Below are 27,705 nucleotides of genomic sequence, written 5' to 3' on the forward strand. Positions count from 1 at the left end.
CATGTTAACTTTTCCACGAACCCACATGCAGTTTCTCAAAAGTGTGGTTTTATAATAATCCTAGAAAGTTAGAACTCACACCTAATCTCACATAAACTTGGATGAAGTGTGGTTGGGATGCTGTTGAGGAACATGAAGATTTAAGTCTTTATAAAGAAAAGAGCTCAGCACCTGAAATGGGAACCCTGACCTGCACCACTCCAAGTTCCCCAGCAGGGGCCGCAAGAGTGGAGCACCATTCCCACCGGGTCCCCCAGCAGGCTGCCTCCATACCTGGCAGCCCATCTCTTGCTGCCCCTCCAAGTGAACATCTGCTTACATCAACCTCCTGCTTGGGATAGTAGCCATGGGGCTAAATTCCACTAGTGACTGCAATACTGGATTACGCAGTAGCTGACCAGTGTCTCTTGGGGGTTCATCTCATGATCCCCATGTTTACTACCCTGTGCTCTACTATGTAATTCAGGGCAGAAACATGGAGTTCACAAAATCACAATCATTCTGTCAGTCTCATGTCTCTACAACATAAAATGTATTATCCAGCATCAACAGAGTAGATCAGATCAGGTTACTTCTTAAACTTGCAGGTTCAAGTTCCCCATCTGTAAAAATGATTAGGATGGATTTCATAGGCCCTCTTCAAACCCAAAGAGGACACACTGAGGAAATCGGCAGTGTGGGGTCCCCAGTGTTCACATCCACCTTTTTATTGTATGGGGCTCCTATGCTAACCGAGCACACAGACACTACAGCTGAAGACCAAAGCAGCTCTCAGAAGCTCTTGTCAGAGAGCAGCACTGACCACCAACAGAGTGACATACTAGCGAAGTCTCATTTGTACAGGTCTGTCTGCAGCTAACAATACACCTAACACACACACACACACACACACACACACACACACACAAACACACACCTAACACTCTCTCTCTCTCTCTCTCTCTCTCTCTCTCTCTCTCTCTCTCTGAGCTCCAGGTGCTTCCAACTGGAAAGAAATACACACACCTGAACAACATCAACTGTTCAGGAACATAACAGTGAGTCCCAAGCCTACCTTGCAGGGTATACACGGATGTCAGCCCAAGTGGATTGTGCACAGACTGTGTAGTCAGCAGAAGTAAGCAGGGGCAGGCTGCAGAGGAGGGTGGCAGAAGGGACCACACAATCTTGTGGATAGTCAAAACACAGGATGTGTAGGTGTGATGATTTACCCCAGGAAGATCCAGCAAGGGCTCAGAACTTATTTAAATAACTAAGATAAACCTTGGCTGTCCTAATTTATCTACACCATTTTGCTGGCTCTTGCCCGGGACAAGGTTGCTCTTCTGCTATGGCTGGATTTCCTAAGGACAGAGAAGGATAAACCACCACAAGGGACAGCTGACAGCAAGGTGTACTCCTGAGAGGGCCCGTTCTTCTGTCCCCAATATGAGGACTCTGCTCGCATGGCAACCAAAGTGACTGTACTAAAGGAACAGGAATCTAAAGGCACAAAAAAGCAGTTCAGTTTTGTAAGAAACAATATATTTATTTTTCTGACACCACAGCTCTGGCAAGTGGTTTTGTACCAAATTTAATGAAGATTACACAGAACGTTTCACGCATGGGAAGAGGGAGGAAAGGGAAGGAACACAAAATTTAAAACAAAAACGAAATCCTGGATAGCTTTTAGCAATTGTTCCGTTCCCACATTAATAAAATTCACTTGGGAATCCCTAAGAAAAGGAGAACAAGAAACAAGGTGGGCAGGGAAGAGTACACAGGGAGGGAAGGCTAGGAGGGAAGAGAGGCCGGAGGGCATGGGGGGCGGAGGCCAGGCCTCCCTAGAGCGTTCCTTCCCGCAGAGAACCTGGGTACTGCAGCTGCCAAGGGAAGTGGGGGGGGGGAGCCGAGGGTCACCAGTGGGGAAGGAGACACACTTAACCAGGGAACTGGAGGGTACGGGAGAGGAGGGGAGGGGAAACCGTGAGGGCGAGGGTGGGTCTGTGTACCGGGAGACAGGCGCGCTGAGAGCACCGAACTGAAAAACAAATGTCCCAAGCGTCAGTATTTTTAAAAAGAAAATCTCCCCCCTCCCCCCACCCCTCACCGAACTTAGCTCCTTTTTTTGTGCTTTTCATTAATACTCTGCTCTGAGGTCGTAGTTTGGTTTTTCTATACACTGGAGTTGAAAGAAAATAGTCCAAGGTCTGAAGATGGATTCTCCATCTAAAGTAAACAGCCCAGCACTCCTGTTCTCCTCTTGCCCCAAAGACTAAAGTCTCTGCTAAAATCCCTTTTACAATATAGTACAGTACACACACACACACACACACACACACACACACACACACACACACACACACACACACACACTGAGAGGGAAAAAAATAAAGCCCAAATCAAAAGTCAAAAAACAGAAAAGAATCCTGGGAGAAGCCAGTTCAAAGGACGTAAACACACAAGAGAACGGTGCAACACGTGACGATGGCGATTCTCAAAGCACGGCTACAGAGTCCCCAAAGCAGGTGCCATCACGGGATCCCCAAGTCCACAAAAATAATTTTTAAAAAATAAATCTTAAAAAAAACACACCTGTTGATTAAATGAATAATTTGTTTTCCGGTAAATCCATACATTCTCGGTTCCCTCTTCCCCCTCAGCAGCCCCGGGTCGCTCTTCTATTGCATGACCAACAGTGAGCACTCCTGGAACTCCACCAGAGCAGCTCACAGGGCCTGGAATCTCATGTTGACAAGGATCGGCACATCCAATCGTAGCAGCTTAAAACATCATGTTTCCTGGGTTGCCAGGTCCTTGGCTAAATCCACCCATGCCCACATCCGCAGCCATGCCCCGGGGCCTCATCTGTGGTGGGATCATGATGTTCTGTTGAGGTCCCATCATGCCCTGCATGGACATCATCATGCCTGGAGAACCCACAGGCCCTGGGTGGGTATAGAGCCCAGCGGGGCCCCGATCCTTGCCAGGAATCATGCCCACAGCAGCAGCTGGATTGGTCATCAGGGCGGCCTGGCCAGGCATTGTAGATTGTGCTGGTGACATCATCCGGTGATGAGGTCCCATCATGCCTTGCTGCAGGAAGGCTGGTGGTCTCATTGGGTTGTGGCCTGGCATGGATGGAGATGTACCAAGAGGAATGTCTGGAGTTCCTACTGGCCCGGGGCCTCCCATGCCGGGTAATGCTAGTCCCATTCTAGGGGCTTGATCGCTCATCATCCCCTGCATGTGTGAAAACCCAGGCCCAGGACCCTGGGGCTGTTTCCGGCCTGGGACTTCCCCTCGAGGGAAATACTGCAGTGTCTGGCTGGGCTTCTCTGAAGGGATAATGCGGGAAAGATCAAACTCAGGTATTCCAGTGGCACCGGGTCGGATTACCTCCTGCAGATCTGGGTCTGTAAACACCGAAGGCATGCTGTTCCCCAGGACAGTGAAGGAGTCAGGAGCCCCTGGGCCTCCAGGCTTGCAAAGTGCTGCATCTGCTGTACTTTGGGGCAGGTTGCTGGGGCGACCAAGTGGGCCTTCTCCTGGGAATCCTATCCCTCCTGGGAAGTTGCCTTGTCCTCCAGTGGGGCCATTGTGAGGGAATGGAACCTGCTGAGGAGGGGACTGTACTGGAGGGAAGGCCTGGGGGAAACCCATCCGTCCTTGAGGTACCATTGGAGGCTCCTGGGACCCATGCCCCATGATAGGATTGTGTGACATCAAGCCAGGCCCCATTGGGACCCCATGAGGAGGTATGCTGGGTCCCATGGCATTAGGAGAGGGCATCTGATTGGAGTGAGAAAGTGGCTGGGTCATTCCCATCGGGCTGAGGGTTGGCATCGGAACCACGGGGTTTGGACCTGAAATTCGAGGATTCTGTGTATTAATGCCCATTCCTAGAAAAATAAAGATATCAAAGGAATCAACTCAACCAAAAGCAACTAGTAAAAATTATAACAAATCACATTAACAAAAAAGTATGTATCAAATGTTCACTGGGCTGGGAAAACACATAATCCCTGTCACCAAAAGTTGGTGACACTCTGGGAGGCACAGAGCAGCATCGCCGACAGACAGCACATGACAAGCCTTTAACTGAACGACTAGAGAGAGCACGGGGAACATGCTTTCTGGAAAGACCTAAGTTAACTTTCAGAATAGCATGGACTTCTTCACTGGAGACAGTTCACAAAGAAGAAAAGAATCTGCCTGGGAGGCTCAGGTGTAGCCTGTGTGGAGAAAGGGTGCATCCATCTCTAAGTTCAGGTAGTACAACCTTCAAGAGGGAAACCACTCAGTCCTTTTTTTTCTGTTGGAATTTAGTATTGCTTTGTACTGTCATCAAGAGGCCATTGAAGCCCCAGGTTAGAACTGTTAAAGAAGCAGTAACTTATGGGCAGGAACACTGCTGCAGACTAGGGGTATATATTTGTTCTCTGTGGAACTAAAATCAAGAATGGTAGTACTGTTGCTAGTGACACTAACAGAGCATGTCCTAACCTGGTTAATTAAGATTACTGATGAATAAACAGCATGCCTAGTAATCAGGGTGAAATTGGTCATGGCTTCCCTGCTGATCAGTCGCCATTGCAGGTCACTTCCCGTTAGCAAGGCTGGCGGGAATGAGCATATGCAATGTGAGGCTAGGACCGGGGTCTGAAGCTGCCTTCCCAGAAAAACAGTGGGGAACTTGGAAATGAAAGAGTGTGCGGTCACCAATTAAAAAGAGGCTCTCTGGTACTGCTGCAGGAGAACCTGGACCAACATGCACCCTCACAGACCACCACTTCAAAACAGACCACACCCACAACCACACTGACCCAGCACCATTCCTCTAGTCACAAACTGAGAGGGCACATTTTTCGACTTGTTACACTTTCACTACACGGGTGCTCAGGTGTTGAGTAAACACTTTATGAAAAAGCTGCTTTACTGGGTTGGAGAGATGGCTCAGAGGTTTAGAGCACTGACTGCTCTTCCAGAGGTCCTGAGTTCAATTCCCAGCAACCACATGGTGGTTCACAACCATCTGTAATGGGGTCTGGTGCCCTCCTCTGGCTTGCAGAACATGGTATACATAATAAATAAATCCTTTAAAAAAGAATCTTAAAAAAAAAAAAAAAAAAAAAAAAAAAAAAAAAAGTTGCTTTACTCAGGACCAACTCCGGCTCCAGGTCTTACCTGGCATATTATTCATTGATGGCAAGTTGGGTGAACGTGCTGGAGGGGAGTCATCATCAGAGCTGGCCACAGTCTTGATGGCGTCGTGGTATAGTGGGGTAGAACTGGGCATTGCAAACTTGGACATTCTCGACATCATAATTGAGAGTGGGTTCTGGGAAAGGGTTGGCTCTGGAGGCATGGTGTAAGGTGTGCTAGAGGGAAGACTTCCTGGGATGTTCACAGAGGCAGGCTGGCTGGCTGTAGGAGGTGGGGGCCCACCTAAGAGACAAAGGAAAATAAGGCAAAAGCAGGCACGGCATTAGGTGTTTCTTGGAGTAGGTGTTTCTTGAGGGGTGCTGGGCGCTATGGCTATGGCCCAGCAAGGCTCAGAACAAGACAGATGAACAGGACAGTGTTATTAGACCCAGGGCAGGAGTCATCTGTCTTCCAATCAAGTTCTGTGTACAGAGGGAGACCACAGCATGATGTAGAGGTGACAGATCAGCAGATGCTACACAAGCATGCCAGGAATGTGCCAGAAATATCAGTTCAAGCTTGAGGAAAACACAGCTTACAGACAACTCTTCCATACAAGTGGATTTGTTTCCCTGGCCAATCGCAATTTAGAATTCGACTCAGGTATTTATTTGCATGTCAAGAAGACAGGCTTATATTCTAACCTCAGCACTCTGCACAAACTCTTGATTAACTTCCACGACAACCATGTCTGAGGTGGCTGGCTGACCCACCCAACTGTGCTAGTGAACAGCTACCCCACAGAGAGACACTTCAGCTTACTAGCGGAAACCGCAGGCCTTATTCTGATTCTAGTGTTTCTCAGGTGGAGATGGCATCAAGCTAGCAGTTAACACCCCAGGACTACTTCACTGACCACCTTGGTCCCATTTGGCAAACTATCATCATCAGCCAGAGCCTCTCCTATAAAGAAAACACTGGAACAAACTGTAGGTGATGTATGACTATAGCAGTTACCAAGAACATTTTGCAGTTGATACATACTTAGAGGAACTTCCCAGGTCTTAGAGCAGAATCCCTCACTCTGATTGGGCTTATATTCATTCCTTTGATTGGACAGTAAGCCCCTGAAGTGAGTGGTTTCGGTACTTTAGGAAGCCACATTTAACCATTCTATTTCACCTCATGTATTCATGCACAAATGTAAGTTATTCAGGGAACTAACATGTTTACTGTTTTCTTGCCTTTCAACTGCCCCTCATACACATTCTGCCAGGATTGGATGCCTGTGAATGACTCTTCGCAAGTATTGACAATCACGCACCTTACAACAAATTTTGACAAAGGCCACACTACCTTTGATATGGTTTAAGACTTAAGTTTTCTTAAAACACAAACTTGGGTTCTAGCAACCTCCGGCTACAAGAGTGAAGATGTAAGCACACTCACCTGACTCTACACTTCCCATCATGGCTGGGGAGGCCATGGTGAGGGGCGCTTTGTGGTTTGGAGGGATCCCAGGACTCTGAAGGGGAGGTTTTGGAGAGGAGGTCCATCCGGGGGATGGGGCAGGAAGTGATGGAGACTTGAGGTGAACAGGCGAAGCAGCAGCAGACCCCAAAACAGGAGGGGATTTAATGGAAGCAGCAGCGGCTGGGCCTGCCAGCATGCCTGCCAGCTGTGATGGAGTCTGAGGGGACTTGAGGTTGCCCGAGGGTGAGCCCAGCATTGGAGACTGGACTTGGTGCATTGTAGGAGACTTCAGGGGGTTAATACCCGGGGAATGCACCTGGTTGCCTGCCACAGATATATCCAAAGGCTTCCGTCCCAGGCCACGCTGAGCTGGAGGAGCTGTGTTGAGGCTAGTGGGGTTACTGGAAGGGTTGAGAGGTAGTGGTGGCATGTGACTGAGCCGGCTGTTAGTCCTTTGGTCGGGCCCAATTGGTTCTCTGAGATTCCGCAAGCCACTGTTGCTGCCTGGACCCTGAGACATGGGAAGGAATGGCCTGGGGCCCACACCATACTCCTGCGGAGGGTGCTCACCAAATGGCAGGGGCACCATTTTCTGCTGGGCAGGCAGCATGTCTGAGCTACCAGGACGTAATTTCATCATATCCTCAGGGCCTGCCCCAGGCTCTCTCATCTTCTGAGGTATCATCTGAGAGCTGGATCCCATGCTGACATTTAGACTGACATCTCCCTTCATCCCTCCAGGAACCATCCCAAACTCCAGTTCCCGACCAGGGCCTATCTGTGGAGGCATTCCTTTTGGAAAGTCACCCCTGGAAGGGCTCAGAGGGCCCTCGACTGGTATCCGAGGGAAAATGGGGTTACTTCCCGGCTCCATGTGGCGCTGGGAGCCTGGAATCATCCTGTTCATTTCCATGCCAGGCCTGATGGCCTCCATGCTCATCCCTGGAGGGAGAGTCAGCTGCTTCTCTGCCAGCTGCTGTTGAAACATCTCTTCAGACAAGCCTTGGGGGTTTGGGAACCGTTCCCCTCGGCCAGGACCACTGAAGACACCCTGGCCAGGAGGGAAATTTCGACCATCTGGGATTTTTGGCACATCATCTGGCCAACTGACTCCAGAAAGACCTGGTCTGGATGCCGGGTTGGGCACATTTGGCCCCTCCATTTCAGAATTGATCATTCCTGCAAACCCAGGAAGGCGCATCTGGCTCCCTGGCATGTTGGGGTGGGGAGCCATGCCCCGTGGGGGCAGAGAATGTGAAATGTTGATACCATCAGGAAATGGCTCTGCCCCAGGTGCCCAGCCTTCACTAGGGGCCATTTGATATGGAGGGGGAGGCCCCCGGACCACTCCCCGGGGCCCATGCTGATGGACCATCATGTCCTGGAGCGAGCACTGCTGGACAACCACCTGCTCCTGCTTCCTCCTCTTCTCTTCATAAAATTCCTGTTGTAGCTTTAGCCATGCTATCTGTTCAGGGGTCATATGGTCCAGGTGGTCCGGTCCAATGGGCCCAGGCTGGGAATTCATAGAGGGTGGAACCATTTCATCTGGAGAAAAGGGCACATCTCTATGTCCTTGAGGGCCAAATGGAGCTCCCACATCTGTCCGGGGCCCAGGTCCCTTACCTAGGCTTTGGGATTGAGACATCATGGCCTGTATTGGCCCTTCTGGTTTTTTCTGAGGTCCATCTAAAACCCCAGTGTTTGGCTGGGGACCCCCTGTTTGTCCTGCTGCGAATTCTTTCTCATCAGGGAAAAGCATGCGCTGGATATCTCGCAGAGTTTGTAAGGAGCGTTCCCGGTGCTCCAGCTGCTCCTGAGATAGGCCATCAGGGTTCTCTCCCAGCGTCGGGGGCTCACCGCTGGACACTGGTGGAGGTGGGGGGGCTTTGGGATCTGCTGAAGAGCTATTGCTCCCCTGGGAGACAGGGGTCACTGCTCGATTGTTGGGTGTCGAGTTTGGCCCAGTACCATCTGGGGGCAGTGGAGTGGAGCTGGCAGGACTGCCCACAGAAGGAATCAGTTTGTTTTCTACCCCAGGACTGTCCCTGTCCAGGGGACGTGGGGCTGCGGCAGGCTTGGGTGCTGGTGCCTGAATGGGCGGAGTTGGCTGCAGTCTGGCATTCTGCCCAGAGTTCTGGTCCTGGTTGGTGGGAGCTGGAGGCTGCTGGGGCAGAGGTTTTGGATCATTCCGAAGGGTGGGTATCTGTGTGTTCTGAAGACAAATAAGATGCTTTGTGTCATATAATGATGAAATGAACAGAAGTGCAATTAAAGAAATGAGACATAAAAGCTGTGTCCCAGTAACATAAATCCATATTGATATTGCCTTCAAACTGTTCATGGATTACCTATTTTTGGACATGGAAACATGTTTTTTGGGGTTTTGTTTGTTTGTATTTTCTTTTCCCTTCTTAAACCTTATACTAAATAGCACCCTTTTCCCTTTCATGAAAATTAGGGTTCAATATTCATACATGTGCAGGCAAGAGCTACTCTACTGAATGCCTCTGACTATTTTGAGGAACAGGTTTGAGATCCCATGTCTACTATGTGCTTTTGACTTAGGGAATGATTCGTTTCTTGGTTATGTGGGTGGTTATACCCAACACCTTTCCCCTTTGCCATGGTTATATAGACTTCTCGCTATCAATCAAAAGGTCTGATGTTTCCAAAAGAAAGAGAAACTAAAAGTCACAGTGGCTTTGTGCTCAAGCTCCATGTCAACATCTCCTCTGGCACAGTGACTACCGACTTATTGCTTCCTTGAGTTTCCATGTATCTGGTGTCTCTGGTTTGTTTTCAGTTTGTGATCACTGATCCCATATTTGATAAGTTTGTACATTGGCTGTAGTAAGATAATCTGCAGGCAGGAAGTGTCTGTGGAGAAACCTGAGATTAGCTCAGTGTCTCTGGATCTGTTTTTTCCAATCAACAAGCAGGTTGATGATTGCTTATCATTTATTGAGGGCCACTGCATGCTCACTGACAACATGCACACTGTGTTTGGAAGATGTCCATTTTCTTACTCTCAACTGAGCTGCAATGTTTGCCCCTGTGCAAATATGTATGTGAATCTCTGTGTATCTATGCATACAAACAGCTTTTGTTTCATACATAAGTGTGTATTTATAAGTGTCGATTTTTGTGATCTGAATATGTATGTCTCTGAACAATCAAAAGCATATCCAATGTCTGTGATTCCTCAGGGGAGGTCACCTCTGCTTAGCTGTTATTTAGGGTGTGGCTTTACTGGCCAGTGTTGACGAGTTTGCTGTAGGTGGATACTGACTTCATAAAGCAACTACAGCAAAGGAGACTGGTCAGTCTTTACCATCCCTCCTCAACTCCTATTCCAATGGCATTTTAGTACCAGATAAGGTGGAGGTGACAGCTGTATTAGGAACTGTGTAAGTCAGTGGACTGCACTGCCACATACTCAGGACATTCCAGGACAAGGGGGGGTGTTACCTGTGTTCCACCACTGTGTAGGGGCACTGGGGATGTGAAGCAGCTTTTCTGAGCTTAGGAAAGCCCAGATGCTGCTGTACCCTGGAGATAGAGCCCTCTTCGATACACAAACTAGACAAGAAGCCATCTAGTCTATCTTGAATTATAACTGATCACTTATTGTCATTGAACGTTTTTTCATGTTTAAGGCTCATCCCAGGATTGGACTCTATGTTCTTTGAAAGCAGGGACTGTGTCTAGAACTTTTAAATCTCTACCCAACCCCAGGTCTCTTCACAACAAATGGGTTTTGATTTCATGTGGAAATCTATATGATTAAAAGAAACATTGTATTTTATCTAATGTAATTTATACTGGGTGCTTAAGATCCAGGTAGGAAACAGATTTACTATAACTTTTGAAACTATCAAGCAATTAAAAAGCACTTGACTCAGTGGTTAGAAGTACTTGTTCTTGGAAAGGACCTGGGTTCGATTCCCAGCATCCACATAGAGGTTCTACACCTCCTTGGGTACCAGGCAGGCATGTGGTACAAAGACATACATGTAAGCAAAACATACATACAAAATAATAAAATACATTTTTTTTAAAAAGCACTCAACTGGCCTTGATTTGAAACAAGTAAGATTCACCTGGAGAGTCACCAGACTCCAATTATGGTATCATTAGGTTGAGTAGTCACTTTCTACCATGTTCTTTAGCCTCTTCTGGTAGAAGAGATTAGTCAGATGATATGCATAAGAGCCTATAGTTTAATACCCAGAAGCTGCTGTGCCACCAATTTAATTTACCAAGTTTTTTTAGTCATTGCAGAACCTTATTCCAATTCTAAACAACATACCAGGGGGGCTGTGCTTCTCTCTGTCTTGCTGTTGGAGATGTTCTGGATATGGAAAGAGACGATAGTTTCGACCTGGCCCTTCAGTACAGCTTCTGCAGCCCTGCAAAGACATGAGACAATGCACTAGAGTAATTGCTTTTGTTCCATGAGCTGCAGGTGGGTCTAGACATGCCAACCCTGGACTGGGCTGCCAAGGCTCTGGATGGGGTATCCAGGACCACTAGGAATGTTGAATGAGAAGAAATCAAAGGAAACACACTTCATTATTTATGTTTATTATTTACCATCAAATGTCTGAGGTTAGAAGATGGCCAGGAATGAATTCCCACAGAGGCATTTAAAAAACAACAACAAAACACTAAAAAGCTGAAGATCTTCAATTTAGTCCAAGCCACTTAAGTGTTTTACAAAACATTCTCATTCAAACACCAACTAGGAAGGGCAAACTGGGATCCCAAACACCTTGTGATAGGACAGGACTATGAAGATCCACTTGTGAGAGGAGGGGGTGAAGTGTATAAAGGTATTCTTGAAAAGTAAACAAAAACTCACTGCTTCATCTAACCACTTGAAACATACATAGCAAAATGTTCACAGTAGCTATTTTTCTTTTTCTTTTCTTTTTTTTGGTGAATTCAGATCCTTTTCTCCTTATATTCTCTCATTAGTCTAGTATAGACATTTACTGTTACTGATTTTTTTTTTTTTAAAGAACACACGGTTGTAGAAAAGTGTGTATGGTATACTCAACCTGTGTTCCACATATCCTCACTCTCTCTCTCCCAACACAGCCAAGGAGGCACTGACTGTCAGTGGCTGACCCTACACTCTGGTTTCAACACACACAAGGCATGCTCAACACTAAGACACGGCCACCAACTTACTTATTTGCCATCTCAGTAGAAAACACATACACCACTTTGGCTGGAGTCTTCTGAGCAGGTATGGGGTCTGGGGCAGTAGTCTGGCCATGAGAGGGCGTGGAAGACCTGGGGGCTGTAGCAGTTGATGGGGTCATGGAGTGTGGTGTGTGCTGGGAATCCTGGGACTTGATGTGGTCTGCTGAATTACATTCTAAAAGAATGGAAGACTCGCTGTCATAGAAAGATTAAACTGCCCCGACCCCCCAGCCTTTCCCACCAGTATTTAGAGCATCACAACACAAAACTATCTTGAAAACTTGAAGAGCAAGTTCCTTACTAAGAGAAAACATCTCTTCTTCTCGTATACCTCAAATACTTTTCCCTAAATGACTCAGTCTATAGCATTCCTCCGTCCTCTCTTCTGTCTATAATGCACACATTAGCCTATGTTTATAGAACACACATCAATTAGCCTACGTCTATAGAACACACATATTAGCATATGTCTATAGAACACACATCAATTAGCCTACGTCTATAGAACACACATATTAGCATATTCTATAGTACACACATATTAGCATGTCTACAGTACACACATATTAGCATATGTTTATAGTACACACATATTAGCATGTCTATAGTACACACATTAGCATATGTTTATAGTACACACATATTAGCATGTCTACAGTACACACATATTAGCATATGTCTATAGTACACACATATTAGCCTACATCTATAGTACACACATATTAGCCTATGTCTACAGTACACACATATTAGCATATGTCTATAGTATACACACATAGCATAAATGATCTTACTTCTGGGCAACCTTTCTGAAACTTCTTAGATATGACAGGAGGCCCCTATTAATCAAACTCATAGCCCCTATTTTGGCATTTATCATATTTCATACTGATGGTCTAATGATTGCTTTCTATGAACTCAAATTCTGAAGAATGACAACTATTTGTCCTGCTGACTGCACCCACCAGTCCCCAGGAGAGTGCTGGGGTTTGTAATGGGATCCCCAAGTACAGTTCAGGGAGGAAGAGGAAAAAAGGAAGAGAGGGAAGCTGGGAGAAAGTAGTCAGGTTTTCACTTTCATTTTAGGCTGGGGAAATCTCACTTTCACTTCTTAAATAGAACTTCACATTCTGGCCTACTCCTAAGACTTTTTTTCTTCTTCTTAGTTTTACTGTAGGAAGAAAAAAAAAAAAAACCCTAAAGCCCCACACTGATACCCTTTCCTGGCTCATTACACCGTGGTGTCTGCCAATTTCTACCACATCTGGTAGCCACTCATTCCTGCCACACTGAACTCAGCTGTGACAGCTCTGGACTAACGCCAGGGTCATTAAGTCTCCCCCTGTGTCTATGAGTCTGGTAAAGTGGCAACTAGCAAGCACAAAACCCAAGTCGCTGAGGATTTCTTGTCCAGGAGGAGGGAATGCCAGAAACCCTGCTCCAGTGTGGGCCACAGGCACAGCAGAGCTGTAGCTACTGGCTTGGCAGAAGGACAATGGCACGTAGGCCAGAAATACGTCCATGAGCATGGCCTAAGCCTACAACACATCTGATCAAACCACATGCACCTCCAAATGCAAGAACTTCTCAACAAACAAGGTGTTTTAGACTCTTCTTTAATGAGGAGAAAAATGAGACGTGATGGTCCCTCCTAAGCTGTGACGGTCACTGTCTGTCTCCCCCTCTCCCACTTCAGTGACAGCAGCCTCTGGGCTCTAGTAGATGTCAGAAGCCTTCCCCAGGGAACACCTGCTTCCCTCTGAGTCTCAAAGAGCTTATAGACATACCTTTAATGTCAGAGTCATCGTTTGGAGTCCCAGGATCTCTCTGATCAAAGGAGTCGGCGGAAATACTTCGCTCCCTTTTCCCCTTGCCCTTGGCACCATTTCCAGCCCCATTCTTCAGCCCCATGCTCCCACCTGGGCCAGGGAGTGCTTTAGGGGTATGGCCCCCACTCTTGGAGTCACAGGGGGATGGCTGGGATTGGCTGGCTGAGCCCCCCGGTTTACCCTGATTGGAGAATTTGGAATCCAGCTGGGGGTTTCCAGATGGGGACATCACTGTAGGGGGACGGACCATCACCTCCTGCTTTGACTTAGGGCTACTAAAAGAAACAAATAACAGAGAGATCAGATATCAGATATGATCAGTACATGTTAGTGTTTCTATAATAGGTTAAGGAGACCCTGTATGCTAAATAAGCACCCCACATTGTACCTTGCCCACTTGCTTGTCCCTGCTACCCTGGCCCCCATCTTGGAGCTATCAACAGAGAGGAAGATCAAACAGAATGGCCTCCAGGGTTCAGGAACACTAGAGTCACATGGGGACTTATCTCTAGGGCTTCTGTCAATAAAGGACAACCGTTTCTATGTACATAGAAAAGTGACTCTCACACTAAGACTAGCTCAGAGTAAACAAACAGACATCGTTAAGATCAAAATACTACCACCCCCAGGGCTGATGACGAGGAACAGCTGTAATGAGAGCCTGGCTCTTCTGCTGGGATAAGCAAGCAGGCCTAGGAGGGCAGAAGGAGAACCCACTGGTGCCATGAGGTTAGGGAAATCCTCCATGATCCAGACTCTTTCCAACAGCAGCATGATACTAAGGCAGGGTGAGCTAACCACAGCCCCCAGGGAAGACAGAAAACATTCCTTTAAATTGCTGTCCGAGTACCGAGAAGCCCAGCAAAGGCTCTGGGTGGTGTTTCAGTCCTAGGACCTCATCACTCTATGCCTCCTCAGATGGTACTGCCTGGCCTTTAGGGTCCTTCTGCTTGTGCTCTGCAAGGGGTAGAGTGGTACAGTAGGAGATATGGGAATGGTGGCTGAGAGGGTAACCCAGAAAAACTGTAGCATCAGGGTTGGCTACAGCTGTTACCAGTCCATTAGTTTCCTCTTCCTTTCCTACTTGGGACTATTCTACTTCTAATCCTACATGTTGATCCACCAACGAGTATGTATGGTGTACATGTGGTGTGCCTGAGGGGTGGCAGTGAGGTCCGGGCCCTTACCTCTGTGTGTTTCCTGATGGAGAGCTCCTCACTTTAGGGTTACTGGAATGCATTGATTGAAATCCTGAGCTTTCAGTCACTAATGGGATGGGCTCACCGAGTTCCTCTCGGGCTGCAGCAGAAGTAGCTGCTGGGGGCAGAGGCAGCTGCCCACTGCTTGCTTGGTATGTCCCTTAGCTCTGGCTGCCGGTTCGCCTTTTTCCTCTTCGTTTTTCTCTGCTGTGGAAGTGGGTCCTTCCCCCTTGACGTTCCAGCATTCTCTGAGTGTGTGCCTCCTGCTACCGAAGGAAAATCTCGCATCTCCAGGGCACACTACAGGAAAAGAACATAGAAGGAAAAGTTGAGAGTCAAAACAAAGACAGGACCAACACAACAAGGGGCAAAGGGGAAGTTCCGGTGACAGCCATGTCATAGGCACCGGCTCTGGTAAGAAAGCAACTGAAGGGGACTAAAAATTTCTCATCAGCAGCACACAGGCCTCCCATCCAAGCAGCCTTTGTTTGAAGGAGAGAAAAGATTTCATTTTTAGCCATTTATTCTCCCTTGTGTTTATGGCTATTTCTGAATATAAAAGTCTCAATGGGTTTGAGTTGTCTTCCTCCTCCTTCAAATAATGCTTTGAAATAATGCTTTCAAATCAGAGGGTATTGACCTCTGGTGTTTGGCTGTGGTGGCAAACAATGGCATAGACTATAGCAAACCCACCCCAATTTCAAACCATGTAGCAAATCGTCGATGCTTTTACTCTGCGGGTGGGCTTGAGGGTGATGGGGCACTGAACCAGACACTTATAAAAACAAACATTAAGCTAATACCAATACAATCAGTTCTGCCCCCTGATTTCCATGATTCTTCTATTAAATTATGTAGATTTTGTGCCTGTGTTCTCACCTTAATGACAGGGACATGGGCAAGCATGGCAATGAGCCACAGTTTTGAAGGTAAAAGAGTATCTTTGAAGGCTAAGATATTTTTTGAGCTAATTTGCAAGGCTAATTTGAAGCATAAAGGTCAATAAAATATTCCCAAACCTAGCTATGGAACAAAAGAAAAAGCCCTTTATTTAGGTAAGCCCAGACAGTGGAGGACGGAACCATGGTATACACTCCACAGCACAGGTCCCGCCCAGGGTACCCACTATGACCTGCTCTTCCCTCTCCTCTACCTGCTGCTCTCTTGCTGACCAAGTGTGGGACTGAAGAGGGGGAGTGTCAGGTGAGGATTAATGGCTACAAATGAAAAGAAGCTAGAAGCAGCTCAGGTGTTACAGCTTACACTTATTTCTAGAGTACCAAAGATGTGAATAAAATCAGGAGGATCCTTGGTTATATTTAAGTCATGGTGGTAGGATAATGGACAAGTGCAAAATTCTTTCAATTTGGTATTTCCAATAGTCCCAACTATTTTACCTGGGCCAGTGAAGGGAATGTATGGAAGTTTTGAGTAAAGGAGACAGGAAGGAGAACTAGGAAAAGATGCTCTGGAGTGGTTCTGTGTTGGCATCAAGAAGCAGAATGTTAAAGAACACACTGATCTTATTACATTTAAGGTCATATTTCTATCTCCTAATACCTCCTGTCTTTTTTTTTTTTTTTCTTTTATAGTTTAAACCACAGGATAGACTGTGGTTGTCAAATGTGATGAGTTAAGATTATAAACCATTTTTTACATTCTTTTTCAAGAATACGAATCACCGGTAGAGAAGTAGCCAATGAATTCTGGGTAGAGAAGGTTGAAGGTCTACATCAGCCAAGGAAAGCAGTTAGCAGAGCTTTCAGTACTGTCTGTCTGCATCATAGTTTAGTGCTCAGGCTCTGGTACTGAGCACTCCTTTCTGTCTATTTGCTCCCTGTGAAGAGCATATTCTTTGAAGACAAGAACCGTATTGTAATTTCTCTGGTTTCTCTATACTACTCAGCATGATGTACTAAGGATACAGTTGGGTCCTATGTGACTTACCAGCTTCTCAGAAAACAGAAACACCTGGCGTTTGTGCTTCACTCTTCTTCCCAAGAAATGCAAAATACATCACAAACATCAAATTGCTTCATTAATCTGCTAGGCATTTATGATGAGCTGGTAGCAAAAATTATTTCTAATAATGATGCCATGAACATAAAACATTTTTATTTTCAAAGTACTTCTACATACAATTTGTTTTCTCACAATTTGCCCGACCTTGATCGGCAGGTGTTTTCCACCTGAATGAACCAGAATGTACAGGCACAAATGGCTTCTCCAGTCGGTGTTCTCAGACCCTGGCTCTCCTTCCTAACCCAATTTCCTCAACCTTAGTTTGTGGATGGACAGACAGAACAGAGGTTGAAAGGAATATGAGGCTTCATGCAAGGGCTAAGGACAAAGTCTAGGCTTCTAATTCCTAACCTGAGAGGTGTTCAAAGACATCCTGCCTAGCTTTAGCCTGTCTCTGAGAGTAAGAACAACTGAGCAAAGACCATCAAATGTCTATGACAGGCACTAAGAAGCAGATGAGGCTCTGGGAAAGATGGTGCACAGGATCATCAGAGCCCTGAGACGGACTGCCTCCAGGGCAAAGACTCCTCCCTCCTCAGTCATCGGAGCCTGAGAGGGACTGCCCTCTAGGACGAAGATTCCTCCCATGCATCTCCCTTCTCTTCTTCAGAAACCCAGCATTCTTACTAAGTCCCAGGCATTGTTCTAAGACTCACTCCATGCAAGTACCAGCTCACTCACAGCAACCCTACAAGACAGCTATTACTACCTCATCTCAACAATGAAGAACTCGCCGCTCGCTCGCTCTATTAGTGGCCCACGCCCCTGAGCCTGAGGTGGGTATCCCTCACATTGCAGGGTTGGGTACTGGCAAGGGGAGCCGGTCCCTCCGCAGTGCTTAACTAATGCTCACTCTGCAGCCATCTCACTGCACCCACTCAGACTTTCCCCACATGCTCCTTCCTATCTACCTACCATCTCCCTCCCTCTCTAACTCTAGCTTGTGGAATAATGGTGTTTGTAGTAGTTGTTGTTTTGTCTTAAGACAGTGTCTCATTCTGGCTGGCCTGGAACTTGCACACTTCCTCCTGCCCCACGGCCTGAGGGCTGTGATTCCTGCCTGTGGTCTTGGCTAGTACTGATAAAAGATGTTTTACCCAGTGGGACATCCCCGCACTAACCCTGCATCTCTTTCCCGTGCTGGTTTGCTTCACTGTATTCAAAACAAACAAAAAACCAGCCACTTTCCCCAAAGCTCAGTCCACTAATAGGTGGTCTGGCTCATGCCTTGGGTCACTCTGCCTGCTGAGGGCTCTTACTCTGTTTTCTGGCCATCCCTTCTTCCTCCTATGCCCATCAGATCTTGCCAAATAGCATTCAGACCCACTATAGTATCTATCCGTCCAGCACCAAAAAATTAAAGAGGGACAGTGAGATGGCTCAACAGGTGTTTGTCACCAAGCCTGACAACTTGAGTTTGATCCCTGAGACCCACATACTGGAAGGAGAGGACCAGTTCCTGACGGTTGTTCTCTGGCTTCCACAGATGAGCCATGTTACACACATGCCCACATACAGCCATACATAAAGTGAATAGATGAATATACAGAAAAAAAAAATAAACAAAGCAAGCCAAAACCCAATCTAGCCTTCTACTCCCCTCAGAGTCAAGTTTCTCTACGAACGTGGCAAGAGACACAATGTTCTCTTGTCAATTCCCTTTCACCACATGGAATTAACTTCCATCCCCAGATCACAAGACCACTGTTTCTGTGGGGTTGTCCTGGCCACTGACCTAACATCTCACTCCATCATCTATCAGGTGTGTACATGGTAGCAATAAACATGGCCCAATACAAAAATGAAAACCTTACTTAAAACATTACATGATTCTTTGTTCAATCAGAAAAACACTCAATTATGTGCTTCTCAAGCATGGACCCTATAGATGACAATGTTGTCAACCTGACAGCAAAAGGTTGGCCACCCCAGCTAGTTCTGTAAGCAATTCCTTCCTTCTAGAATCTGCACTTTCCTCTTGCCTCTCCAGTTATTCCTCACATGTGTGCATCCCAAGCCCTCTCAACAAGCTCTAACACTCTGAGTCCTACAAGATTGGGTTCTTTTCTCCTCCAATGAGTTCCTGCCATGTCAACAGTTCCCAGGTTCACACATCTGGCTTGGCTTATGCTTTGTAAACCTATGCGCACAACTGCTACTTGACATCTCCCTGGATGGCTAAAAAAAAAAGACAAAAAAACAAACAAACAAAAAAACCCAAATTATTCACCTTAGTTTAGTCTTCCTTCTAAAACTATTTTCTTCCGTTTCCTCATCTCAATAAATGCCTCTCTGTCACCTAGCATGGAGTCACAGGTTAAATATTTCTTCTTCAGAGAAGAACGCCTGAAAACAGTGGTTCTCAACCTGTGGGTCAAGACCCCTTGGGGGTTGATGACCTTTTCACAGGGGTTACCTAAGACCATCAAAAAATACAGATATTTATATTTCGTAACAGTAGCAAAATCAGGTTAAAGTAGCAAAGTAATTTTATGGTTGGGGGTCCCCCACAACATGAGGGACATATTAAAGGGTCAAAGCTTTAGGAAGGTTGAGAAACACTGCCTTAAAATCACCCACCTACATGAAATCTTCCACAGTTTTCAGAGCATATTGGGTTTTCCCCTCAGAATTCTCTCCATGTCTCCTAATTGTAGCGATCACTCTATGACCACCTGTACAATGTTCATCTTTCCCACTAGTCTATAAGCTCCATGAAGGTAGGGACCAAGACTAACAATGTGCATCCTTCCAATTCTACACGGGGCTCAGGGCATTAGGTATTTGTTCAAAATTAACATTCAAGAAAAGGAGTATGTCCAAGAGGTATCTTCACAGCAGAATTCTTTTCTTTTTGTTGTTTTTTATTTTTGAGACAGGGTTATTACCATATAGCCTGGCTGGCCTGAAACGCTATATAATTAAGAGTCTAGCCTAAATTCAGACAGATCCACCTGCCTCTGCCTCCCCAATGCTGGGATTAAATGCGTGAGCCACTACATCCTGTCCTTATTGCACAATTCTTAACAGCAGCTAAGATACCGATCCTATCTAAGCAGCTATCAATGGCTGGATAGATTTAAAAGCTGTGATAGACCACCCCCCTCCTCCACACACACAGGGCCTTAAAAAAACATTGTAATCATTTATAACATAGATGAATTTAAAGAACATTAAATAAAATCAGCCAGTAACAGAAAGGCAAACTCTATATGATTTCACACACATTTAACAAGTGGAACTCAGAAGTCAGTAATAGAATGGCAGTTGCCAGAGGTGAGGAGTAGGGTGACAGAGATGAATGAAGGAAAGAAATATTATCAACTATTGAGAGAAAGCTAAAGGATTCTACAGAAATCACATTCCTAAGGCAGGCACAAGTTTTCAGGCTCCCAGCCAAGTGTACTCACCAGAACCCCAAGGGTCAGGACACTGCAGAGTTCATCCTGGGGGTGGAGTGGGAAGCTCCTTCCTCAAAGGTGACCCTCACCTAGAAGAGCATAAAGTGGGTGAGAGTTCCCAAGCAGATCTGAAAACCTCAACAGTATCGACAGTGGAGTAACAAGAGACAAACAGGCTTCCTATTCACTCCAGGGTTTTAAAGAGGAGTGCGCCATCTCACGTGTACACAGAATCAACTTCCAACTGTTAGGTTTATACAGAACCTGTAGATATTTCAAGGCCCTTGGCTTTTCTTTCCTTCCCAACTACACATTCTGTTTCCAGAGGCTGGAGAGATACCAAGTGCAGATAAAATCAACTTTTCTACTTTGAAATTTCCAGGCATTTAATAGAAAAAAAGAAAGAAAGGCCACCTTTTTTTTTTTTTTTTTTTTCCTGCTTCTAGCACTTCTTACTAGTATAGACACTGAACTGTGACAGTGCAAAGAGACTAAACACCAAGGGGGCTTCTGAATCTCCAACCTGGGGGGGGGGGTCACACAGCTCCTCCCTCTGCATAGGTGCAACCCTATGTGGCAACAGCAAGCAAGAGAATGTCTTTCTATACTTTGGTAGGAGCTCAGGGTTGAAGACACTTGCTTTTATTCAATGCCTACTGTGTGCAAAGGGATGTGCTGACCTAAGGAAAGCGCACAGCCTTAGCGATTTCCAACATCAGTCTCTGGGGACTAGAATTAACACTCTGCCCATAATCTATGGTTTAAAGAAACTGCACTTATGTATTGATTTAGTATGTGTATGCATGCACACGTGCACATGTATGCTATGGTGCATGTGTGGAGGTCCCAGGGAAATCTGTGGGAGTCAGTTCTCTCCCTTCCACCATATGGGTTCTGGCCTTGGGGGTTCAACTCAGATTGTCAGACTTGACACAGATGCCTCTATTCACTGAGCCATCTCACTGCAGAAGCTACAGTGTTGTGATTGCAAGGAGAGCAAAGTTCTGGAAGGTTTTAGAGCCAAATTATTTAGGGATCTTTAAAGGAGCACTCTATAGGATTAGTAAAGTTTTAAGTGAGTCCACAGATTAATCTGACTGAGCTCAGAACCAAAATTCCAACTGTAGTGGTGCTCTCCCACCTCCCTGCTCGACAAAGTCAAGTTCATTACAACTGTGCCATGTTTAACAAATCTCATTTCTGTGCTATGACCACTACTCCATAAAAGGCATAGTGTCATACTTAGAATGTGGAACTAAAAGGTCTTAAGATTCCATTCCTAGCTCATTCTCAGCTTCTGGCTTGCCAACAACAAAACGGCTTCTTCAAGCAGACAAACGGAAGAGCTGCTCTCTCTCCAGAATATGGAAAAAAACAAATGGTTTAGTAAGCACATGCAGAAAACCTCAGTTCACATGAAATATTACTGTGTTTTAGTATTCACGGGGCAAAAGCATCCACTGTCCTTCAATGGCTACTAAACTTTAAGGAAACAAAAATTCATGTCAAGCTAAAGAATTCTGACAAAATTCAAGTTTCAAAGTAGGAATAATAGCTACTTATATCCCTTGTCTGTGAAATTCTCTTAGCTTGCTGGATAACCCTATATGTCCTCCAGGGCCCCCTAGTATTCATAGTCACATTATGTAACTCTTTGAAAACAGTATCACTGTTACAGTTAGACAGGAAACTCCATGAGGACAGTGTCAATCATCATCTCAGCACCTGGTACCCAGCAAAAAACCAACAACTGATGGCTGAACCACATTACAGTGAGTTTGGTACCCTTGGCTCACATTCACGAAACCCAAGAGGACATGATAAGTACTAGCGCCACTTGTCACCGGCTGCCTTTCTCCTCAGCTTTGGGAGGTGAGTCAAGCACAAGGCCCCGAATCACACAGAGCACAGGTTAATGGCGTCTGTAGTTGTAACTTGCAACTGCTCTGATGAGTTTCACTTTGGGAGACTTCCAGAATAGACGGCAGCTCAGTACAAGAAAACCCAGAAAGACAAAAATCCAATGTGTTCAAGCTTAAGACACAGAAGTTATGGCGCATGGTGAGGTTTTTACCTTTCACGTTGTCCCCGTTGCTTTGTCCTCTACATTGGGGCAGGGAGGAACTTACAGAGAAGGAGAACTGTCACCCCACCACCACATAGGAGATTTCAGGCCAACGTGAAGTGACACCAGTTAGTTCCACATTCAGTCCTATGATGACAAGAAGAAAGGAAAAGTTCATACTCAAATTCACACTGGCTCCAAGGAAAACTACCCATCCCCTAGTGCGCTGTGGAAGACAATGTAAAAAAGCACTTAGTCAAAAATGGAGGGAGAAGGAAAACCCAAGAAACCTTTAAATGCAAGTCAGAGAAAGGGACTGCAAATCTTCCCTGTGGGGGAACTACACATGCTGATGGCGACTATGGGACTTGGAAAAGTAAAACCTACCAGGCACAAAAGTGCCCTTTCAATTCTAGTTTTTAACCTTCTCTACAACCAAGAATGGCCATCACAGGTTGCAAAATGGTCTTTGGCTTTTCATGTGGTCTCTGTTCTCAGCATGATGGATACTTAAAAATATCACAAAGCCCAAAATGTAAGTGGCCTTAAGCTAACTTTCAAAGATCACAGGGGGAAATAAATACAGAATCAGTTGGTCTCAGATAGTTCTTAACTCCATGACTCACAGCCCCCATGGACCTAGGGGAGGAGGGGTGACTTGGACCCTTCAGGGAATGGATAACACAGATCATCACTTTGACTAATCTCTAAGTGATGAAGTTAGCACAGCCTTCAACAGTGGGTGTAGCATTAGCAATACTGTGACTGTGCCACTAACAGTGCCACCACACATTTTCTCATCACGTCAGCTGCTGAAGATAGGCTGACATAATGTGACACACTTTTCTCCCATCACTACTTCAAAATCACATTCTCATTAGACATTATTCAGTGTGTTACAAGGCAGCAGACATATTATCATATCACTATGAACATTTTGACAACTCATTTGTACTTCTATGTATTTTATTTCGTGCATTTAAGAAACATTCTCAGGTGGGGCCCTATAATACTTGATTGCCAGAGTACTGGGATCTAGAAACACTGAGACTGGAGTTAAGCTTCCACACGCTCTCGTCATATTCATGAAGGCAAAGAGACAGAAGTTATTTTACCCACACTATCTCATGGCTGAAGAGGACTAGCCAAGAAACCAAGGAATATGCATGCCTTAGGCTGGTACCCTAGGCCGACATCAAAGCATCTATATTCTTACTCAACACACATCCTGACTTTCTGCTCACATATTTACAATTACAAAATTACTGTCTTGCCATTAAACACTAGAAGGAGGCACTATCTTTCAAAATTAATACAAATCCCTAAATTCAGATTAACAGACGAAAACATGTATACAAAATACCCTTTTGTTCTTTGACTAAATATATTATTATAATTGTACAAAAGCTGAATTTGGTCTGTTAATGAGACAGTCAAAATAGGATTTTAAAAAAAGTTGTGCTACACAATCTCTCATCCTCAAAGGTGTTCGAACTTTTTGGACAGGCATTAACTTGCTAGGCTGAAAGGCAGCTCCGAGTGGTTAGGGAAGCAGCACCACTTTACAGGCAGGAAACCCAGAAAACCAGAGATCTGCTCAAAGCTGAATGTAAGCTCGATTCCATGATCAGGGATTTTCACCATTGTACCAGGTCACCATGATCCAATATCGGGCTGGTTACAATGCCTGTGAAAGCTCTTGGTTTTTCCCCCTACAAACTGTTGAGCATTTCCATTTGGTTCACAGCAGCAGACACTGCTGAAGGTCAAGGGGAAAACACCCATAGAAGAAATTCAATGCATTTAAGTACTTTTTTTGCTTGTGTTAGTCAACTAGAATCCAGAACAAAACATTCCTTTTGCTCAAGAACCAGTTCCATGGTACTTGCCTTATAAATAGAAAACTATACAGACTTTGTGCTTTCATCTTTAGGCCAATGACTTTCCTATCCATCTGTCATATATTTTGAAACTATTATACTCAGCACATTGATTACAAAGACTTTCATTGCTCAATATTGAAGTTTTAGATCACAAAACTATGAAATGTTATACATACACCTCCACAATTCTTCAACTTATCAAAACCACCAGTTAATGGAGCGCTAAATCCTCCAAGCATGTTTGTAACACCTAACAGACTGGTTTTTTGTTTGTTTTCCCAGACAAGGTTTCTCTGTGTAGCTTTGAAGCTTGTCCTGGAACTCCCTCTGTAGACTAGGCTGGCCTTGAACTCACAGAGATCCGCCTGCCTCTGCCTCTCAGGGCTAGGATTAAGGGTGTGAGCCACATGCTTGTAAGAGTGGGGCCTGTGCTGTGGAAGTCAGAGCGCCTGGCTGCTTCACTTAGCTAAAGAATGGAATGCCTGCGCCTGCCAGACCCTCTTCTTAATCCATCTCTATCAACAGAAGAAAGAGAGTATTTTGTTACTGGTGGTCCTCAGGACTATCAGCTTTGTATAGTACATTTCTTCAATGCCAAACTTTCCGATGACTAGCGTCCAGTCAAAACCTTGTAAACCAACAAGACAACTATAAAAAAACAACCTCCAGTCACAAGTTCTAACCACTCTTACCCTCCATCACCCTTTGGTCCCACTCCTCAACTATTTCACTTACTCTTGTTACCTGCGATAACTAACTCATCACTCCTTCCTACACAAAAGCCCAAATTTCTGTGGCCCAAACAAGCATTTAATTCCATAGTGTATCAAATAGTAACAAATACTCCATCAAACTGACTTTTTACATGACCATTGGATCATTTTCCTACTGAAGTCACTGCCAGGGGTCGACTTGTGTTTGCCTTAACTAAAGTCGAACTTTGCATCAACTGCATCCTGCCTTGGAGACTATTTCCACAGTCATTTATTTCAGTTCATATCTCTACCCTATCTAATGACTTTATTAAGTCCCCACCGGACTCCAACCTTAGCCTCAGAATCACTCTTAACACTTACAAAAAACCCTCTTCCTAACCTCCTGCAGACCAAAGCTCTTGGAGGACAGATTTCAAGACTCCTTTCTCATCCCTAGTAACCTTAACATAAGGTTCCCCAGCAATACTACCACAGGCCTTGTTCTTCCCTCCAGACTAACAACAACCAACTCTTAGGATATCTCCATTTCACCAATCTCACCCAACACTTACCAGTGACATCTTAATAGTCTTTACAACTTTCAAAGGCCAGCCAGCGTCCAGGGATCCACTTTGAAAATCACTGGTGTGTTCTACGACCCCCACAATGACTCAGTGACCTAGACATCGCCAACTCACCTGCTGGAACCCTTTACAACTCAGACATTCCTCTGGGCTTTTCACCTCCCCCAATCCCTCAACAAGTCACTGGCCTGCGGAGTCCCCTTTCCCCCTACGCATCTCCGGGGTCTTAGAAACCCCACCAAACTCAACCAGAAATCCCTAATTTCGCGCTCCCTCTCTGCTCCCTCGCCCCTCCATCCCAGGACCCCGAGGCGATCCTCAGGTAACCTCTCCAAGCACAGCTTTGGGACACAACCTCTAAAAACCCCGAGAGATGCCCCGGTCTTTCCCACAGCTGCCGAGGCTTCCCTGCCTCCCCCAACAGGTTCCTCCAGACTCAACTCGCCAAGCCAGCGCCCCGACCCCCGGAGGCCCCCGGCCACACGCGCACGCGGACCCGGCCCCCGGCCCGCCCCTCCCCCTCCCCGGGGCCACTTACCCCGGGCCGGAGCCGGGGAGGGGCAGGCGCGGGCGGGGGGCTACGGTCCCGGGCTGCTGCTCTCAGCCCCGGGGGGCCGGGGCCGGGGCCAGCGGCAGCGGCGGCGCAGCGTCTCCCCCAGGCGGCGGCGGCAGCGGCGGCGCCGTCCCACTCCCGCAGGCACACATAGGCTCCATTGTCCGCCGGCGCCTCCCCCTTTCCGGCTCCCCCTCCCGGGCCCGCCCCTTCCCCCTCCCCTCGGCCCTCCCCAGCCGCACCGCGCCACGAAAGGTACCGCGGGCCCCGCCTCGGACGCGAGCGGAGGCGCGCCCCTCCCCCGGCCCGCCCGGCGGGGAATGGGGCCCTGGCCCCGCCGCCGCCAGGGCCCGCCCCCTCCGGGGGAATGGCACCCGACCCCCTCCCCGAACGCACTCGATGGTACCAGCCCGCCGCGGCCTCCACCCCCTCCCGCGCCCGGCAGGAGAGAAGCCGCCCTCGCCCCGCCCACCTGGAGGCCCCGCCCCACCCCAGCGCTACACGAGGGCCCGCCCTGCCGGCACCGCCTCCTGCTTTGCATGTCCCCGCCCACCGACCCCGCCCCAGCTAGTCACCGGGTCCCCCGCGGTGACGCCCACTCCCCCGCTTTAAAGCCGCAGAACCCTCTTTCTCGGCTAAAAGATCCTCCCGCAGGACCCGCGGGGCGGGTGGTGTGGCGGGGAGCTTCTCTTCCTTCCCTCACCCTCCCGACGCTCACTCACTCGGACTCCCCACGGCCTCCAGCAGTACTGGGAGCCACCAAAGAGGACTAGAAAAGGCGCGGAAGGGGGAAGGGCAGAGTGGAATTTGGCCATCTTTGACAAACTAATTGGGAGCTGCAGAAGGAACCGGTCTTCCCTCACTCTCTCCCGCCGCTCGGGTCCGGGCCTAGTCCCCGATCTTCATGCCACCTCCTCACACCCCTCTGCGGCGATTCCGCCCTGGCTCTACCATCCCTCCCATCCGCCTCTCGAGTCTGCTCTACCTTTGCCAGTGCGGGTTTTCTTCCCTCTGGAGAGCAAGCCCCCTCGGCTTGCACTCTTCTCCCGCTTTCCAGAGCAGACTCTCTGGGGTCCTGCAGGCGCGGTGGCTAAAGCAAGGTCTCCTTCACCTCCCGCCCTGCCCCGCCCCGCCCTGCCAGGCCATCACGTTCGAGGATCCCCAGAGGGTACCTTTATGCCCTGGCCCCCAGGTCTTCTCCCAATCGCAGCATTACTCCCTTAATGTTTCAGAAGAGCTTTGTTGTAGAAAATTCGAAGCTGGTGCGTTCAGCACTATCCCTAGTGAAGTGAGATGTTAGCCCATTAGATTGCACTTTTTCACATCATGGTTTGACGCTCAGATTCCTGTTGTTCCCATTTTGTGGGGCCGGTGTTATTACCGTGACCAGCAGTCGTTACTGTCTGCCCTCCCTACAAAACCTTACTAATCTTCGAGTTTGTACTTTTCGGAGTTAAAGATGTTTTTGCACTGGCCCAAAGCTTTTCTAACACCGTTGAATGGATGCTTTCTACCTGAGAAGGCGCATAATCTCTCTGAAGGTGGATGCAAGCAATACAGCCAAAAGACCTACATCTATTCTTCTATTGCCCATGGATTTAACCAGGGCAGCCACTTCTGTCTCAGTTTTTCTGTCTATAAAATAGGGACCCTTCCTTGTGGTACC

General features: G+C 46.9%; 2 protein-coding genes across 7 annotated transcripts in view; one reads left to right on the top strand and one right to left on the bottom strand.

Moving 5' to 3' along the window:
- Positions 1-1,507: 1,507 nt before the first annotated feature.
- Positions 1,508-27,705, bottom strand: part of Bcl9 (BCL9 transcription coactivator) — an 84,014-nt gene continuing 57,816 nt past the window's right edge. Inside the window, exons 1-10 of one of the 6 annotated variants that reach the window (XM_051199330.1) lie at positions 27,025-27,139; positions 22,334-22,471; positions 20,269-20,348; positions 14,825-15,136; positions 13,596-13,912; positions 11,794-11,983; positions 10,910-11,009; positions 6,574-8,812; positions 5,167-5,427; positions 1,508-3,881 (exon numbers count right to left, since the gene is read on the bottom strand). In XM_051199330.1, coding sequence (XP_051055287.1) covers positions 2,764-3,881; positions 5,167-5,427; positions 6,574-8,812; positions 10,910-11,009; positions 11,794-11,983; positions 13,596-13,912; positions 14,825-14,877 — 4,278 coding nt within the window. In that variant the 5' untranslated portion in view covers positions 14,878-15,136; positions 20,269-20,348; positions 22,334-22,471; positions 27,025-27,139 and the 3' untranslated portion in view covers positions 1,508-2,763. Of the gene's footprint in view, positions 3,882-5,166; positions 5,428-6,573; positions 8,813-10,909; positions 11,010-11,793; positions 11,984-13,595; positions 13,913-14,824; positions 15,137-20,268; positions 20,349-22,333; positions 22,472-25,474; positions 25,696-26,024; positions 26,228-27,024; positions 27,140-27,705 lie in introns of those variants that run through there. The other 5 variants (XM_051199328.1, XM_051199329.1, XM_051199332.1 and 2 more) reach the window with 5 other exon arrangements.
- LOC127232965 (proline-rich protein HaeIII subfamily 1-like) lies at positions 18,734-26,812 on the top strand. The gene is made up of 2 exons (XM_051199277.1): positions 18,734-18,798; positions 25,789-26,812. The coding sequence occupies exons 1-2, from the start codon at positions 18,734-18,736 to the stop codon at positions 26,810-26,812; spliced, it is 1,089 nt and encodes a 362-aa protein (XP_051055234.1).

This window comes from Phodopus roborovskii, unplaced genomic scaffold (genome assembly GCF_943737965.1).
Source record: "Phodopus roborovskii unplaced genomic scaffold, PHOROB, whole genome shotgun sequence".
Classification (NCBI taxonomy): domain Eukaryota; kingdom Metazoa; phylum Chordata; class Mammalia; order Rodentia; family Cricetidae; genus Phodopus; species Phodopus roborovskii.

What these genes read in the sequence shown, in the direction of transcription:
- LOC127232965 (XM_051199277.1), top strand. Translation starts at nt 18,734, where the DNA reads ATGGACCCTATAGATGACAATGTTGTCAACCTGACAGCAAAAGGTTGG. An exon ending in TGGCCACCCCAGCTAGTTCT is followed by an intron (nt 18,799 to 25,788) that starts GTAAGCAATTCC and finishes CCTCCATCCCAG; the next exon opens with GACCCCGAGGCGATCCTCAG.